Source organism: Martes martes, assembly GCF_963455335.1.
Source record: "Martes martes genome assembly, chromosome: 2".
NCBI classification, from domain to species: Eukaryota; Metazoa; Chordata; class Mammalia; order Carnivora; family Mustelidae; genus Martes; species Martes martes.
Genome location: NC_137889.1, coordinates 29,227,960 through 29,247,720, shown reverse-complemented (window position 1 = coordinate 29,247,720; position 19,761 = coordinate 29,227,960). Strand labels below are relative to the sequence as shown.

The following is a 19,761-nucleotide window of genomic DNA, read 5'->3' as shown; positions in this document are numbered from 1 at the left end:
TAAGGTATCCTTTCAATAGAGAACACCCTCGGGAATTCTAGGAATGAACATCAATGGGTGAAGACCAAGATTCAGTTTAATCAAGATAAGCAGAACAAATACATTCCAGCTCAAAAATCAGTAGCAGAAGTGCCGGCTTGGAGAGACGTGCCTTGACAATAATATATACAGACAAAAGGATTTCAATTAGCCACGCGTTTAACATTATTCCATTTTAAGCAACTACTAAAAAAGGAAACTAGAAAAAAAAAAAAGAGACACTTATACACTGTTTGGCCATATTAATATTAAAACAGCATAAATCAAATTGGATAAAAGTCTGAATACACTGCTCCCAGGCTGAATCACGTCTAGAATATTTAATTATGTCTTGAAGTGGCATCTGATGAAAAATATCAATAACTAGAGGACTTTAGAAGAGGTTGATCACAATTGAATAGGGCTTATCAATCTTATCACTAGAGAAGATTCTGTTAAAGAAACAGAGGTCCTACTGACAGGCCAACTATGAACAAGATACCGGTAGCTCTTTAAATATATTTCACGGTTGCCATCTAGAAAAGAAGACTATTTGAGGAGGCTCTTGAAGATAGAAATATGTCTAACAGGAAAAAGAAGGCATATTTTGAGTGATAAAGAAGAGTTTTTGAACATTCAAAAAAGGGGAGGGTGCCTTTCCCTTTGGAAAGATTCAAGTCTGGATAACCACCTGTCAAGAATATCTCTATGCAGCGAAAAGATTAAATTAGATCAGTGGTTTCGACTATTTTGAAAAAAAAAATCCTGTTTTAAAACAAAAGCTTAAATCAGACCCTCATATTCAAAACTATCCTAAGGAGACAAAAGTGTTCGGGTCCAGGTGGTTGGCAGCCCATTTTCAATTCAGCGGAAACAGGATTCTCCAGGGACACAAAGGGAAAACCAATGCTCCAGGTGATCCCTGGGACTCCTGTGAACTCCAACAATACACTGAACGATAAGACGCTTTGATCCACGGGTCCTGGGGTACAGGGTGGGAAACAGGAAAAGAGAAGAAGTAGATGAACCTTTCTTGAAAATTACACATTGCAATGATCTGGGGCTTTGACAAGCATGGATCCAACTGTCTTGTACGCTCTTCAGTCGGCTACCATATGCTCTCCACGGGAAGGAAGTGAACTTGGAAAAAGGGTTGAATTCCCATCCAATCATCAAACAAATTTTTGGCTCTTTAATTAATGAGTTCTCTAGAAATCTGGAAGGGGTTGATGTTTCAGTGGACTTGGATTTTCTAAAAGTATTAAAAGAGTTAACTCACATAAAGTGAGTTAAAACAAGGCTTGGAATCCGGTAAGCTCCCAATAAGTGTTAGCTATCATTACAATTATCGTTTATATTCCTGCCATATTTAGGATTTTTTTTATAAGCACGTATTACTTTTAGATTAAGAAAAACAATACTATGTAAAAATAAATTAATACAGACTGATTTAAAGATGAAAGTTCTAAATTTCTCCTTTTTTTTATATCAAAATGCACTCTATATTCTTTGAATAAGTGCTCAAGGATGGATTCAAGGTTCCAATAACTACTGTCTTCTTGGTCTTTTTAGGCTTGATTCGTCCACCACAGTTTACGGGCCAAGACAACTTAACTCCCTGCATATAGGGAATATATCCTCAGTTTACATAAATCCATTCGATAAATCCATCCGATCTCTAAGGAATCCTATACGAACGCTGTTGAGTGTCTGTGTGAGTGTGTGTGCGTGTGCTCAACACAGCTTCAGATACTGTCCAACTGCCAATAACAAGAAGGGTACAGGGGTGGGGGGAGAGGGTTTCATAAGCAACTGCCATACTGTATAGAACCACGCACTGCACCAAATGCCTCACATAAGCCATATGAAATAGGCACCGAGTAGTCCCATTTATATACTGAAGGAACTGGAACCTTCCTTACATATGAAATTAAAATGACCTGCAGGAGCTGCTCAGCTGATGCAAGAAGGGAACGTGTGCGAACTTTTTCTAGAAGAGAGTCAAAGGACCCGCGATCATGGACAACGGAAGCAAGAACTCCCTTTCAATTTTTGTAGAAATTTGACAAGACCAATTAGATCCAATTTTAAACACAATTAAAATAGGTGAGAGCGGAAATGAAGAGCTGAGACAGAACTACGGGCAACAAAAGAGTGCGCCATACACAAAACAATGGGAAGCCAGCCTTTCGTAGGGCTAGCTTACAACAGATACTTAAATGAGGCCAATCTGACAGCCTCAAATTTGAATCGGTCGCGTGCCATGCTCTTTAACCAGTGTTCTTGCTCAAAACGATCCACCAGGCAGAGGAAGCAGAACAAAGGGATAAGCAGACGCTGGGGCAGTTTCCATTTTTTTAAACTGGTTCCATACGCTGCTTTGCCAAATACAACAAACACAGGCTCAGATATAAATTCAAAGTCATAGGAAGAACACGTAAGAAAGTAGTTTATTAGTAGGAACAGGGACAGAACGGTGAACTGAAATTGCTGACTGGTGTGGAGTCTTCTCGCAACACGAAGGGATGACAAGGAAATTCCGGCTGCTGAGTACGATCTAGACTATGTGGAGAAGAAACCTAGACTAAGGATGGGAAAAGAGTCAACATTTTTCTTAAAATAAAGACAATCCCAAGGAAATCTTAAACTTCACAATGAAATTCACCTCTGCTTGATCAATCAAAGCCTCAGATTAAGTTTAAGAAACTAAATAACTGTTTGCAAACCATTAACAGTGTGAATATCTTAGTAACGGAAAATGATGAATAGAGTAGATGAAACTGAAAAATGAGTTTTTTTTTAAATTAAAGACATTACCCTATGTCTGTAGGTGTCTCTAGCCCTGTGTTGTGCTTTACCCTACATAGCAAAATCACCAGTAATTGTGCATAAACAGGAAAACAGGAGGCACAGAGTCAGACCTATTTGAAATAAAAGCTTTACTGGGGCGCCTGGGTGGCTCAGTGGGTTAAAGCCTCTGCCTTCAGCTGGGGTCATGATCCCAGGGTCCTGGGATCGAGCCCCACATCGGGCTCTCTGCTCAGCAGGGAGCCTGACTCCCTCCCCCCCCCACCGTCTGCCTCTCTGTCTACTTGTGATCTCTGTCTGTCAAATAAATTAAAAAAATAAAAAATAATAAAAATAAAAGCTTTACTATTCATCAACATTAGATCTACAGCAAGAAACGGAACTTCCTTCACGCTTAGGGCATTCATTTTTTAAAAAATGGGTATAACAATAATGGTATCCATTCTCTTATAGTTATAGGACAAGGGGAAATAATAGGGGCACCTTGCAAATGTTAATTAAATTTAGATTCGGTTTGGTCCTTTAACCTTAAAAAAACAGATGACAACAGTAATGTCTCACTTTACACAAAAGGGTCTTCTTTTTGGACGATCAGATATGTTAAAATGTTTTGCCATGAGTAATTTACAGCCACATAAGTGGCATAAGACATCTTTTGTTCCCACTTAATTCTTCCCAGCAAGGCTACTGTTTAAAAGAAGTAATTTCTGAATATTGGCCTTTCTCGTATAATGGGATTTTATTAATATGTAGACAGTGCTCTTAGCTGTCTGGACCTATGAAGCCAACATGAAAATGCTCTTCTGAATACTAATGATACTTTTATATATGTCTATCCAAGCCATGTAACAAATTACCTCTTTAGGCATATACCTACAGTTTGCAAAACCATTTTCTCCATACCTGTCCACCTTGCTTCTTCCCAGGCATCCTCAGACTGACCTCTCCCAGTCTGAAGATGCTTTGTTCTGTTCCTTCAGCCTAGATAAACCTCTTCTCCCTCCCTCCTTTCTTGGCAGCCTCCTCGGTCCCTGAACGGGTCCCCTTCCCCAACCCGTGCTCGCCTCTTGCTATAGCATCCCATGTCTGTCACTCCTGTAGCACTTAAGACTGAGTATTCTAACTGTTCACCATCTCTCTGCCCTCTAGACCACACATCTCTGTGTACCCAGCATCTAGCCCAGGGTCTGACACACAGCAGCTTGTCCCATAAAGGGCAGAATTCCCCATCTTATTCCCCCTGACCTCTTTACTGTCCTATAAACAGAACTTGCTACTGACGACAATTCCGCTCTTTCTCTGTCATGGGCGGGCCCACCCCACCCAGCCGGGCAAAGGGAATTCTGCCCCATCAGCAGACTCCAATCTACCTCCTCGGGGCTCCTCATGAAGCCCTCTGGGTCTCTCCCTCTTCCCAGCCTCATGGCACTTAGAATTCGTAACCTACAATTTAGCACTGGGCTTTACTACATGTATGATAAACTACAGCATACATTAGGGATATCTCCCTGATTGAATCTTGACTTCAAGTAGAATTTACCTTAACATAAATAATAATTTTCTAAATGGTCACTATTTGCAAATGGATGGACCTCTTGAAAATCCTGAAGCACCACCCCCCTCACCCCCAGCCCTAAGAGGGCTGTAGCAATGGCCTGGAACAACTATGTTTCCGATAAGGCTGAACCAGAGAATCCCTATACAATCCATGACCCCCTGGGGGCAGAGATAACACCCATGCTTCTCCCATTTCCCCACACTCCCAGCATAAAGCCTTCTGCGGGCGCTTAAATATTACTGATACCATTTGACAGCCGTGTGGAAAGAAACAAGACATTCTCCTGCACGTGAAGATAACTTAGTTTCTTACTAACGTGTCTAATTGATGAAAAACAAAAGAGACACCAAACTCTACTCCACCAGTATCTAAAAGTATTTTTTTTTTCTTGTTAAATCCTCTATAAGCATCAGAGTTCCTTCTTTCTATTCACTCGCTCTACCACTCTACTCCCCTCCCCATATGCACACGCTATTAAACATCATGCCTTCCATTTGTAGACAGAGGAATAAAGTGTTAAGGAACCCAAGAACAGATCTGTGTTCCAGCTTAGTTTATTACTACTTGTGTGACTCAAGGCAAGGCAGAACACTTTTCTGAATATTAATTTCTAAATATGCAAAAGTAGGCCCCCTGTACAGTTCAACTTCCCTTACTACCTAGGGGAATGTTGTAATAAATAAATAAGATTATGTAAAAAAAAAAAAAAAAACACAACACATGCCACTTTGCAGTGTTAATTTCTGTATCTCTGAAGAACCACCTGCTGGAGAAATTAATACCCACTCTTTTTTCCCCTACCTCTTATTAGAGTACTTCCAAGTCAAAAGATCTTGCCGACACAATCAGTAACAAGAACAAGCAGCACAGTTAATAAAACCACAGAAACTAGGGGGAAAATTCAGTAATTATGGTTATTACAGCAATTAAACACGCTGGGAAGATTCAGTTAAATTTCCATTATAATTACTTTGCTGTCTCTTGCTCGTGAGTGTGTGACACCTTTTTGGTAGGTGTTCTATAAAATCAAAGTACAGGAGGAGATTCTTCTGTTGCTGTTTCTGCTACCATCCCTGGGATTTCACTGGAATCCTCCGAGAGTGCGAAGAAAGAAAATGTAATCTTTGAGGCTAGAAGTACTATTATCCATGCCACATCGATTAAAGGACTGTTTTACAACCAAAACTCTCACATACTTACCTCTTCCCTAATTTCAAAGTGTAGTGTGATAATAGAAGAGGATTTCTTAGGCGAGTAAGTACATAAAAATGGAGAGGATGGGAATAATAAAGGAGCCTCATTTTAGAGTAGGTGTAGACACCTGTCCAAGATGTCACAGGAACCACAGGGAGCCCTTCCAATCCATCATGGTCCTCCAGGATGATTTAAGATTCTGGTAAGCCAAGATCACCCAATGTTTTAATGTCCTACATGGTCATGTAGTTTCACAAAATTGTCAGTTAAAAAAATCTTATTGGGTATCACTGGATGTATTAACCTCTTACTTGAAAATAGTTCAAATTCAAGCGATGGCGTTCTCTTCCCATAAATCTGGGTATTTACTGAACTTCATTATGAAGCAGGGGTGTTGACCGTGGGAAGCACTGGTACTCTCAACAGCATTTGTCTTTTTTTAAAGAAATCTAATTTTAAGATGTAACAGATTCCAATTACAGCAGCTCTCTCCAAAACTTCTCCCTCTACACCTCCAGCTCTCTCCCCATCCAATCTTTTCTTTCCTCATCTAGAAGTTGCGAGAATCAGAAACAACAATTTCTGGTCATCGTACAATGAACAACCTTTTTCATTTATTATAGATCACAGCTTTTTGATAACTCAATTCATGGACTGGGGCTGTATATAATCTTTATATTTCCTATCCTTTGATGGCTAGACACTGCCTCTGCTATTAGATGCATTACACTTACCCTGGCTTTTTTTGTATCTTGATGTTTTGTGGTTTGTTCTTTCGGTTTAATTCGTTCCCGTTCTTGAACCATTTGAATTTGAGAGAGGAGTATTCGGAGCTGGTCTCACACCGGAGGACGAGTTTAGAGCCTGCGGCGGACTCCTGGCTCCTCATCTCTTTCAATCGGGGAGGCAAAGCTAAAAAAAAAGAAAAGAGAAGGAAAAAATTCTGATTATCTTTCAAAGAGAAATACATTACTTTCAGGTGAGCTTGATCAAGACACCATTCCCAAATGTTTTACTACCTGAGAGAGAGAAAATGAGTCTGCCAAAATGGACCTCAGCTTGAATGCCCAAATAAAACATACTTGGGCATTGGGGGTGGGGGGACTAGATTATAAAATATTCTAGATGGTTACTTCCTCAATCTTTACATTTTTCTGATAACATTAAAAATCCTGGACATGGCTCATTTCAAAACCACTATGCTAGGGGTGCCTGGGTGGCTCACTGGGTTAAGCCTCTGCCTTCGGCTCAGGTCATGATCTCAGGGTCCTGGGATCAAGCCCCGCATCCGGCTCTCTGCTCAGCGGGGAGCCTGCTTCCCACTCCATCTCTCTGCCTACCTTTCTGCCTCCTTGTGATCTCTTGCTCTTTATAAATAAATAAAATCTTTAAAAAAACAAAACAAAACACTATGCTAAAGGAGAATATGAACCAGGCCATCATCATCGTCATTACTATTATCAGTTTAAATTCCAGTATAGTTAACACAATGTTCTGAGTTTCAGATGTACAATATACAGGCCATTATTTTTAAAGCACGTTCACATCTCAGATCACAAATTATCTTCATCATAATTCTGTAAATAGGTACAGCCGGCCTCATACCCATGTTTTAAATGGGGAAGTTTAATTGCAGAGATGGGTAAGTGACTGACTTTCCATGGTTCTAATGCTTCTGGAGAGTCAGCTAGACTATGCCATCATCAGAGGTGACCCAGGGAACAAAGAGAATTAATCACTCTTAACAATGTTCCTTTCTTCAAGACAGAAATTCTTCAGCGACAATGCTCTTTTATTGGAACTAAGCTGTCCTACAATGAAGGACCATTCTAGATGCCTACTATGCTCCTGTCGAATTGTCAGTTTGACTGCATTTAGCTCTTCCAATAGCTTCTCCATAGAGACAGAAGTACTTAAGTTGTGCGTTAGCCTGTAGAATACATGAAACACCTATAGGCCATTCTTATTTTCAGCAGAAGTGCTTAGAAGAGTATCTATTCTCTATTTAAATATTTATGGATAAAATGTTATAAAACCTGAGATTTTCTTCAAAATAAAATGGTAGTGGGGAATGGACAGACATAAAAATGATACAAATTTCCCGATTAGTTAGTTGGTCATTGCAGAAGTCAAGCAACAGGTATACATGGTGTTCGGTGATACCAAAGATTCAATATAGTACGCCTGGTTTTGTCATAATAAAAGTTCTTGAAAAAGAAAAAAATAAGAGCATAATGAATGGACTTTCCTCTGCATACAACAGTTCACTTAATAATCAACATCACAGAACCCGAGCTCTCAAACGACTGTTTCCACCGAGGCTTAGAGAAGCCAACTGCAAAATCCACTTCTGTTCCAGTCCAGGTTTTAACAGAAAATCCCAAAAAACAAACCCACGGCAAATTAAGACCAACCCTCCCTGATCCAGGGCATAATTATTTACTGGGTATGGTGACCGGGACTCCAAGGACAGCAAACAGAGCCACGTCAGACACGAACAGGAAATGAAGTGCCTTTCCTACTCAGGGTCTGTTTGCTTTTCTACAATTCTGCCCTTACCAAGTAAATCAAAAAAATGTCAGGAATCAGCGTAGGAAGGTTCCTACAAATTATAGCAAAAAACCATTTGAACATTGTGATGTCTCAGCAGTGCTCCTAAAATTACACGTCCCCTTTTTATTGACTTAGGCACTAGGAGATGCGGTAGGGAAGCAGACACTTGAGGCACACGCCAGGGACAAGGTAGAAAACTCATTTCACCTGTTCTTTGCCTTTGGTACCTGTTGATTTTGTCTGGTTCTTGTTTTCTGACAGCTTGAAAATAAGATCTACTTCTGAACAGATTTTACAGGAGTTTCTCTTTAAGATGGGGTCCGTGAATCTGTCTTTTGGAGGTCTTTAAAAACAGACTAAATTCTCGTCTATCTGGAATTGTGTCCGCATGGTCTCATTAACTCCTTAAGATCATCTTCGATTTTGTTCAGCCCAGGAAGGGTTTTGAAGGAACAGATTTGCTGGAGCTAAATGGCACCAAAGAAACCAGCTTACGTGTATTGAGAAAAATAAATTGCCGTGTTACTTCACGTATTAAACTAAAAGAACTAGTTTGATTTTTTTTTTTTTTTTTTTTTTTGGTTTTCACTGAGTTTTCCATTTAACTTGGCACACGACCCAAACTCCCAAGGTTTATTCCCTTGCCTCGCAGTAAAATGTTTTCACCACAGTATTTCAGAAATCCTTAACTCTCCGTGAGCACCGTGTCCCCTCACCCACCACTCCACACCACTGCTTATCAATACTGTCTCAAACGAAGCCTGCCAGACTTTGTATATCTAGTGCGAATTGGACAATTTTTCATCAAATTGCATCTTTTTCCTTTTCTCTCATTCCCTTTCTCCCTCGCACCTCCCTCTCCCCTCCTGTCTCTTTATCTATCTAGGTATGATTTATTTATTTAGAATCTGGGTTTCAAATGTGAGAAAACAATCAGACAAATTCAAATGGTGGGATATTCTGCGAAACAACTGGTCTACACTTCAGAAGTGCTGATGTCATGAATGATCACAGGAGGCCGAGCCTGAGCACTGAGAGAAATGAAAGGTGACTAAAAGACCTGACAAATACATCCAACGTGTAGCTTACATCCTGTAGCTGTCACTGACTCCTGCATCACAGGAAACTCTCTGAAAGCTATTATTGGGACTCATGGGGAAATCTGAATCAAGGTATTGTATCATCATGGAATTTCTCAAGTGTGGTCACTGTGTTGCGGTTACACTTAGGTGGCATCTGCTGCGGTATTCGGGGTGAAATGTCATGATATCTACAGTTAAATGTCCAACAGTTAAAGCAAATAAGGGAACGCATGCATACATAGCCACATCAACACACACGCGGAAAAAGAAAAAAGGAATCTTGGTTTCTCTCTGTTTTTCGCCTTTTTCGTCTGCTTTTGCTGCAGTTCAATAAAAGGCTCAGGATTTCATTAAGTTTTAAAATCTTGGTTGAGTAGGCCATCAGGAAGGGGATTCTTGGGAATATTTGAGTTTTAATTTATAAATGTTATCTCCTAAAATTATAGCCACCATTTAGATTCTGTCAGTGAGGGGTGTCCAGGGGGCTCAGTCGGTTAAGCATCTGCCTTCAGTTCAGGTCATGATCTCAAGGTCCAGGGATCGAGCCCCGTGTCGGGCTCCCTGATCAGCGGGGAGCCTGCTTCTCTCTCTCCCTCTCCCCCTGCTTGTGCGCTCTCTCTCTGTCAAATAAATAAATGAATACATTAAAAAAAAATAAAAAATAAATTCTGTGAGTGGGAGGGCCCTGAAATCCTCATATGGTTCAACGCCATATCCATGACTTTGGGGCTCCAATCCCTCTTTCGGCGGGATGAAAACAATCGCACATCTGGCAAATCACTGCTTATCCCTTCCTCTGGCATTTCACGTGCAAAGACCTGCACCTCTCTTGTTTTCAAGAGATGTTCTGCGATGTAGCACTGCAGAGACCCTCAGACAGAAGGTCTATTCTCAGTGAAGGCATCCGCTGCAGAAGCTGACTCCATGTACAAACATCTCTTCATGTTTGGGCTTCTGGTGTATCTGTACTGAGGAGCCTGAGTCCCTCCAACTTGCACAAGTCCATCAGGAGCGCAGAAGTTCCCAGCTACTCTAACTCTGCAACCCTACAGGTTTGGTTGGAAGAATGTCCCCGCTGTATCCTTCAGCGGTGACCATCTAGGACGTGAGGATACCCCACTTTTCAAAGAAAGGCTCTTTCAAGGAGTTAACTTGAAATCCTGCAGAGCATAAATGGAGAGACAAATCTGTATACCACCAACAGAGCCACACCCCACTGTGGCCTTGATCCACGGCGTTGTCAGTGGGACCTTCCAAGAAGTACCATACAGACTTCCACGCTCATCTTGCTGGAGTCCAGATTCAAGTATCCTGGAGACTTGGCAATGACCTAAAATTCTTCTCTGTCTCCTTATGTAACCACACTAATGCAATAGCCCAGGATATTTCAGATTCTCCATAAAATGCAAACTAATATTGAGCACCTATGATTTGTGCATTTTTTCTCATGTACCCATAATGAGGTAGTTGAAGAAATTTTCTATTAGATTATAAAATAATAACTTTATTTTAATGGAAAACATTTCACTATGTATGTTTCCCAGTCAATGCTTTGCTCCCATGAAATAATCTCATTCATTTCATTAACAAAAATCTACTCCACTGGGCACCTGGGTGGCTCAGTGGGTTAAAGCCTCTGCCTTCGGCTCGGGTCATGGTCTCGGGGTCCCGGGATCGAGTCCCGCATAAGGTTCTCTGCTCGGTGGGGAGCCTGCTTCCCCTTCTCTCTCTGCCTGCCTCTCTACCTACTTGTGATCTCTGTCTGTCAAATAAATAAAATCTTTAAAAAAAAAAAAATTCTACTCCACCAAGTACTTTCTAATACTCAGATAGAAGTTCCTAAGGCCAGGGGTCGTTCCAAAACTGGGAGGCAACGTTTTTTCACTGAGTACTTGGATTTTAACACTGCAAAAAAAAAAAAAAAAAAAAAAAAAAAAAAAAAATGTATTTGCCTCTCAGTCCCCAGCTAAGAGTAAATGGTCCGTCAATTAAAAATTGCTTTAAGGCAAAGGATGCTAGGTTAATGCCTTGAATGCAGTAAGTGTTCTGAGAATCTCAGACATGATTTAATTGTCTTTGGTCTGCCACCATTCAGAATTTCACTTTCGGTGCGTTTCTGGAGAGGCAGCAGTTCCACTCTCGAAAACAACATAACAATAGAGCAAGTGTTGGGCAGTGTTCGCTGAAATCGATTTCGAACTTGCTTGACATTGATATGAATGTACGGACACCCTTAGAAATGTATCAACAGAGGCAAGACAGTAAAGCGCAAAGAAAAGCAGCCTTTAAAAAACAGAAACTCCAAAAACAGAAACCTTCAGAGCAATGTCACACACTTTACGGGCATTTCTTTTTACTGGCTTGAAGTGTTTTAAAGCCTTTTAGAAGATCACAAACACAGTCTTCTGACTCTAACTCAATGCAAGCAGATATACCAGGACATTAAAAAAATCTATTTTTTCACTTCTATGTTTCTTTTTATTTTCCCTTAAGACATTATTTATTTATTTATTTAGAGATGAGGGGGGCAAGAAAGGGAGAGAGAATCCCAAGCAGCCTCCCCGCTAAGCACAGAGCCCCACATGGGACTTGATCCCATGGTCCTGAGCTCATGACCTGAGTTGAAACCAAGAGTCAGACGCTGAACCCACTGAGCCACCCGCATGTCCCTAAACTTCTACATGTCTTACTTGACAATGTTGCACAGCACAGGAAAAAAAATAATTGTGGCCCAAATCTTTATTTTATATTCTGACCACACAGAACTTAATGCCCTATGTTCATTTATTCCAGACTTTGATGTGTGAATAAATACTTGTGCTCCAGGTAAAATAAATGTGTAAAAAGAACGATTCCTCGAAGGGATCCTCCTGTTTTAATCGCCTACCGTGCACGTGTTTTAAAAATATATTCTGTGCTGCTGCTTCGAATACTGTACCGCATTGTTAAGAACAGGAAACCAATTTTAGCACGTGCGTGGAACCAGGATACGCTGACAGCGTGTGACCCTAGATAAGTTGTTTCTGTGTGTGGAGGATCTGACCACGCAGAGCTAGCTCCTATCATGACCCTCCCTGTCGGACTAGCTCATCTGAAGAGCTCCACCACACCGAATACATTAAACAGGAAACCTGCAAAATATTATCAAATACCAGTGAGCTTGCGGCTGCGATCGCGGGGAAAGCTTCCCCTCCCCACCCCCTCTTCAGTCCTGACATCACACACGTGCAGATCGCGCGGTGAAAACCGGCTGTTGGTGAATGAGGGCCGCACGCACACCATCACTCAGTCCTTTAAGCAGAATGATGGCCCTTTTCTGTAGTCACGTTAGAGGTAAATAAATTACTGGCCTCCCAAATTCCTTTCCCGGTCGGATTTCTCCCTCACCGGACCATCTTACGGGGAAGATTATGGTCTGGCACAGAGCGGATGCAGCTAATGCTTTGCCATCTGGTCTTCTGAGCTGTGCTCACCGCTTTAAGCTTAAAAGGGAACATGGATCTTATCAGGTGAAGTTTCGTAAATATAGCTGTGTCAAAGGCAGCAAATCCTGGCGGCCGTGGTGGTTCAGAGCGCTCCTTGTATTACCACGCCGGCTCCTGAGGCACGGAGCGGTCTGAAGGCGTGTCAGAACCTTACAACCCAGCAGACTCCCTGTCTGTTGCTGCATGTGGGAACACGTGTTCACATGTGTTCACACCGGCCCATGCTCCTGCTGCGTCATCCTTCAGACAGACTGTCCCTGCCTCCGCTTCACTGAGTTCCCCGTGAACTAAAATGCACCTGCTCTTCGTCCCTGTGTATTCAGCAGAGGTATTTGGAGGATGAGCTCAAACACAAGGGCAACTTCGTTTGAGAGAAAGTCACTATAAGATTCAAGGTTTTATTATAAAGTATTCTCAAGCTGACTCCGTATCACTGGCAGCAAACCAAACCTAACCAGAAAACACGCTAGGAATATGCTTCCAAGTGTGGTTAGGATAGCTGGACTCCAGAAATACCACGTCAGCAGGTCTGTGTCCAACTTCTTACATGGTGCAAGGGGGTGTGTTCACACTGCTGAATACCTTTATGAGCATACTGGATAATCCTCATAACATATGCATGGAACACATCATTACACAACATAAAACAATAAAATGGGGGGGCAGAATTTCAACTTCTGACTTCAAATATTCACAATGGTGGTGTCTCTACAGACAAAGTTGGCTTCTTCCTGCCGTTAACTCTGATTGCCCAGACACATCCGTTTCCATCGGAGGGGACTTTTACGTGTGGATGGCCTCCAAGTTTCACTTCTCCCAGTTAACTGTTACAAGTTGAGTGAAACAATAGGATTCTTTTAAATGCCCTATTTGAGGGGCTGAGCCACAATCAGCCCCATCAAAAGGTAGGCATATTCTAAGACCCCAGAGAATAATAATCACATTGCATATCCGAATGCCACACCCAACAGGCAGCATTGAAGAAAAGCACATGTAAAGAAAGAGGAATTTATCATTTAAGGAATTTATCCCTACCAAATCAAAGGAGATGTAAGAATAGTTATTAGTAGGTGGTCCTAGTCTCTATTTGAAGGATTAGGCTATTGGTTGTGGTGGCGGCGGTGGTAGTGGGGTGTGTGTGTGTCCATTTTGATTAGCACTGTATTCAAACATTCAAATGGCTAAATTTATTAGATGCAAGATACATAGGATCTGAGGGGCCTAGCACAAAGCAGAACCTCAAATGCTTTTAAACAGAACAAAGGATCTAGGAGATACTGAGAAAGTAGAGACCCAGGTCCAAAAGCTATTCCAGAGGCCACGCCTACCTTCTCAGAAGACTTATTATTGCTTGGAACAAAAGGGCCCTGTGATATTATTTTTTGTTTTAATGCATTCTACCGGATTAGGACTCTTTATTCTCTCTGCCATATAACGCCGAAGAAAAGGAAATGTTAAATATAACGGGAAAATTGTCAAATTAAGTAGTAGTCTCTCCTTGGGAATTTTCCTCTATTTCTCTTCTCTGGTCATCACTGTTCAAATATTCTCTGTGGGAAGCCAGTCTCAGTGAGGATGCCGGTCATGATGACCACAGCCCTTCCTGTGCTCTCCGGGTCCTACACAGGAGTCTCACCAGAAGCCAGGTGTTCACCCACTTCAGCAAGAGGAGCCCACACATTGAAATACTATCTCCTCTGCCTCCAAATCAAAGTTGATCGTCTTTGTTGATGGACCCTAGTCCACAAGGTATAAGTTTGCTCCCTTAACGAGTAAGTGTGCTCTTTTTTTATAGTCAATACATATCCCCCAATTTACCATTTCTCTGCAACAGTGGGTAATTATTTTACAAGTGAGGATGGGGTGGGCAGTTATACGGGAACTTGAACTTGCCTGATGTCACAAGGCTGACACACACAAGGCTAACACATCTGGACTTGAACCTGGGAGTATCCTCCCCAGCAAGGGGTGCTTCTGTGCAGCCTGATGTGAAGGCAGGAAAAGGGGAGGAGAACAGCAGACTCAAAATGGGGCAGACTATTCCATTCCATAGCCACTATGGTAATTTTCTGTTTCTCATAATAAGCTATATAAACCAGATCACCTCTCCATGTATGTCTGTGGGAGATTTACAGCACTGCAAAATCCTACAGGGGACAATAAGTGCAGATTTATTAGGTAAGAGAATTTTTCTGCCTGAAAATTGATATTATGCTTGTTGAAATTAGCAGTCTTCTTCTCTATGGTTCTATAGTTCTGTGCCCAGTATTTCATAAGCTGAGGGCCAAAGATAAAATTCTAAAACTACCAGAAGAGTGTTCCAAAAGTCTACGAGATGAAGTTAAAATAAGGCCCTCTTAGTACTTTACATTAACTGCTTTAGAATAGCAACAGCTAACACTTAATTGAGTACCTACTGTGTCTCAGGCACTCTTTCAAGAACTTTATGCCCACTCTTTTTAAGTTTTATAACCATTCCAGGAGATATGTATTACCATCATTATGCCCAATTTACAGAGGAGGAGATAGACACAGAGAGGTAAAGCCACCTCCCACTGTCACACAGCTGGTAATATTGGCACTGGTATCTAGACCCCAGAAGTCTGACTCCAGAGCTCCTGCTCTTAAGTAGTAAGCAATAAACAATTATTTGCTACGTTGGCTAGGCTCCTAGGTCAAATGTCAAATGTAATATACTGATATCTTAATAGTAACCATAGTTTCCTGATTACATCTGGGATACACTACGTGACAGCTTGTTTCTGCACATATTCCCAGGACAAAAAAGTCAAGAGAGAAAGGAGATAGGAAAATGGCTGAATTTTCTAAGCCACTCTGATGATCTGTAGGGAAATCGAACAAGACAGAACACTTGAAATTGGTATACTAAAGCAATTTTTTTGAACTGGGTGACTACCTGTCATCTGCCAAACGCCACAAGAGTAAACCATGCTCTATCTCCCTCCCACGTTCACTGAAACCCGATATCCCTTGTGTGAGGATACAGCAACAAGAGGGTCTTAACAGATGAATGTCCTCCTTTCAAGGTGTAAAGGCAGTACACGGGGACAATGGATGCTGGAGTAAATCACAGCAGAGCTGCTGGCAGCTTCAGGCAAGTGTTCGGCACGGCTGCCTAATGAGTGCTGTCCCCACAGCTGCCCCCAATTACAGGTGCACCTCACTCATGGACAGAACCTAGGCGATGTCCCACCAGCTTCATTTAAGGGCATCCATACACAGGGTTGAAATGGATCCATTTCAGTTTGGCCTAACTGATGTGCAGCAAATTTCATGTGATATAAGTTTATAAATGTGATCTTCTCTGTGGTCAAAAAGTAGGGCTTTCTTTTTCATTTGCTGCACCAACCTGCCATATTCCACTCCACTACGTCACTTAAAAATGGAGAAATGGAGAAATATCTCATCACTGCAAATTTGATATTATATTTATTTGTTTTCTTATTGGAATGAGGCTTTTCTCTTCTGATGTGTTTATTGCTTAAGTAAATTTAGCACATTAGCATGACCGTGATGCATTAATATTTATCTTCATAACCATGATTTCTTTGTTCAAACTGAATTACAATCATTTAATTAACTGATGTCATGAAAATTCTCTTTTTTTCATTTGAAAGAAGGAAAATATACAGACAGATGTTCTAAACCGGACAAAATTCCCAGGTTAGATGAGTCAGCCCTTGATTATATTTAATTTTAAACAGTGACAACTATGTGAAGACTTTTAAGCGTGGCATAAAACATATGCATAAAACCTAAAGCCTGGTTTGTGAGCAAAGCCCTTCACTGATCTACCAATGACCGTTCCCCATGATCTATTTTTCACATGGCCATTTCAAATTTATTCCTTCTATGCAGAAGAAGAAAAAAAAATTTTAGCAGTGCTAACCATAAAATAAATGCATTCTTTTGGGACGTCTATGATCTATTTCTTCGTTATTTAGGCTGGTCAGCTTTCCTGGCAACCACACGTTTCTGACTATTCCTTTTTATTCACAGGTAACTTAATAAGCTGGATGACAGGGGCGCCTGGGTGGCTCAGTGGGTTAAACCTCTGCCTTCCGCTCAGGTCATGGTCTCAGGGTCCTGGGATCGAGTCCCACACGGGGGTCTCTGCTTGGCAGGAAGCCTGCTTCCCCACCCCCCCGCCTGCCCCTCTGCCTACTTGTGATCTCTCTCTCTCTGTCAAATAAATAAATAAAAATCTTTTTTAAAAAGTAAAATAAACTGGATGACACTGGAAGGAACAATGCCAGGATGGAAAAGAGCCTTCCTGACTCACTGAGGCCCACGAGATCACAGCTAAATTTCTCTCCACTCTGTTCACTACAGTAGTAAATAACCAGCCATGCATCCCTTCTTACACAGAGCCTCAGGTCTGACTTTCTGAAGATCTTCAAAGCTTGGGTAGCTTTTGCATTTTTTAAGCAGGTCCTCAGACAACCTAACAATTGAATCCTTATCATTTTGCTTCTACCCCACAGGAAAGACCAGGGAAGGCGATTTTCTTATCTTTAGGTTCCCAGGGTCATGCACTGGGTGAAGAGGTGGAAAATGACCAGAGTCAAATTAAACAGACTGTTCGTAGTAAGAAAATCTGGGCTACATCACTGATCATCTAAAACAATCTAATTTTGTCACCTATCTCACAGAGCTCCAAGGCTGGGACTCTTTCCTGTCCAGAACTCACAAGTCAAACTGTAAGATTAGAGCCAAAGTAGTCTGGTTTCAGACAACACACACGCATACGTGCGCACACACACACACACGCACACGCACGCACACACACCACTCTTTCTCTCTCTCTCTCCTAAGGAAAACTTAACATTCATAGCTTCCCTTATTTTACATAAAAAACAAATGCATTAAAGCATCTTTTGAAAATAAAGTGAGCTGCTTCCCAGACATTCTGAGATAATCCTTTGGTGCCTAAATTGCAATCACATTTTCCCAGCACGGAGATTCACAAACATGACACAAAAGAAACGTAAATGAAGCTTACTTAGCATGTCAACATGCAGCTTTCTTTCCCTCCCCAGGGACTGGCACGCAACTAGAAATACCTTTCATTTTGCTTGTTTTTCTTTAGAAAGATATTTAATTAGATTCTCTGCTAATAGTTCCTAGTCCCTGAATTTAAATCCCTAACTCCACGCAAAACATCCTGTACTTCTCTCTCTAGCTTTCGAGAATCTTTATTAATGATAAGAATGGGCGGTCAGCAAACCTGGGGTCCAGAGCTTGTTTGGTCTATGGGATTACGGAGTCATATAATTACTCTGAACCTCAATAACCTTGTGCATAAAAGCGGGCGGGCGGGGGAAGAGTACCCTGGGCCTTATCTATTTCACACAGTTGTGAAAATCTAATTAAAAATGATAGCGAAAGCACCTTGCCTCTTGAAAAAAAATGAGTTATCATGAACAGTGCCTGTCTGACTGCCATTATCTAGAAATCATCTGAAAAGTAAGAAAAGAGTAGGTCCTATAAATGCAGACGGCACAACATTACAAAAGTAACACCTGAAAAACTGTATATAGCTTTGGTCATTCCTCAAAGACCACCGCCCCCAAAAAGGCAGCTGGAAGCCATCAAGAGGGGTCACTGAAATGTTCAAAGGGAAGGGCTGCCAGTGTATAGAAATAGACTAAACATCATCGAATTCTTAAGACTGATAGAGGAAGACCAAGGGAGGAAAGCCATGAGTCCTTAAAGTCATCAAAATTTTATATTCATAGAACCCTTGAAGCATGAAGCAAGCTGTTTTAGAGTAGGAAAAGGAAATGAACCTTTTTTGGCACAATGAGAAGTATGATTTGGAAAATGCTTATTCTGGGAGTTTGTGTGGGAAAAGGACTCAGGAAGCAGCACACAGGAGGAAAAGGTGGCTTTGGGGTCCAGCAGTCCAGTTTCTGACTCCAACCTGGTGAGTTCCCTGGCCCTAGGTAAGACCAGCCCCTCATCTACAAGGCAGGTCTGCCTCACACAGGATGGAGGGGGAGACCCAGGACACCGCACCCTGCACTTTGAACAGGAAAGATTCATAAGGAATTCATTACATTCACGGATGGAACTAAAAGAGAACTCATGGTTAGGTCATTAGAGCTGCCTTCGTAGAGTGCAACTTTCACCATCTGCGACCCACTCTGGGCAGAGTCTGAGGGCATTCCTTGTATGTCTAGCACTTAGCCTCCTGTTTACAAAGCACTTTCATACATGATCTCATCTCAGCATGAAAAGGGGTACTCAAGACAGTGAAACCTGAATAAGGCTGGTAGTTAGGCAGCAGTATTACAGTATTACACCAGTGTTAATAGACCAAGGGAACGGGACGCCGGACAAGGGGCATATGGGAACTCTGTCCTATCTATGCAACTCCTCCATAAATCTAAATTATGCTCCCCCTGAAAACACACTCCAGATGGCTTGGCCAACTTATGCATTTTTTGAATAGTAAGTTAGGTGTCCCTCTTCTGGGTTCCCATAAAGCCATCACTATGCCTTTTGATACAATGTACTTTATAGGTGTTTGTTCGACCAAGGAGACTCAGGGGCTTTTTTTTTTCTTTAATTCATCTTTTATCCTACTAACCAGAATAGTGCACAATAGTATTGAATAGATAAACTAATAAAGAAATAAAGTCAATCTGTGATCCAAACACTCCATGTCAGAGGAGCCCCTAGTTTCTCTTAACACACAAGATTTATGTAAAAACACTGGTTTTACCAAGGTTATCACTACCTTTCTTAGTCATGTTATATTAACCAATTATATGGTCACATTCTTTAAAGATTTTTATTTATTTGACAGATAGAGATCACAAGTAGGCAGAGAGACAGGCAGAGAGAGAGGAGGGGAAGCAGGCTTCCCCCAGAGCAGAGAGACCAATGCGGGGCTCAATCCCAGGACCCTGAGATCATGACCTGAGCCGAACGAAGGCAGAGGCTTAACCCACTGAGCCACCCAGGTGCCCCATAAGGTCTCATTGTTATAGAAAGCTGGCTCTATCCTCTTAGATAGTTCTTGATTTCCATTCTTGCA

At 41.6% G+C, this 19,761-nt stretch overlaps 1 protein-coding gene across 4 annotated transcripts in view; it reads right to left on the bottom strand.

The window, feature by feature from the left end:
• Positions 1–19,761, bottom strand: part of NRG1 (neuregulin 1) — a gene marked incomplete at both ends in the record, with an annotated part of 1,090,467 nt that overhangs the window by 163,282 nt on the left and 907,424 nt on the right. For all 4 annotated transcript variants that reach the window (XM_080796239.1, XM_080796240.1, XM_080796238.1 and 1 more), the window contains one exon: positions 6,313–6,490. In XM_080796239.1, coding sequence (XP_080652365.1) covers positions 6,313–6,490 — 178 coding nt within the window. The remainder of the gene's footprint in view (positions 1–6,312; positions 6,491–19,761) is intronic.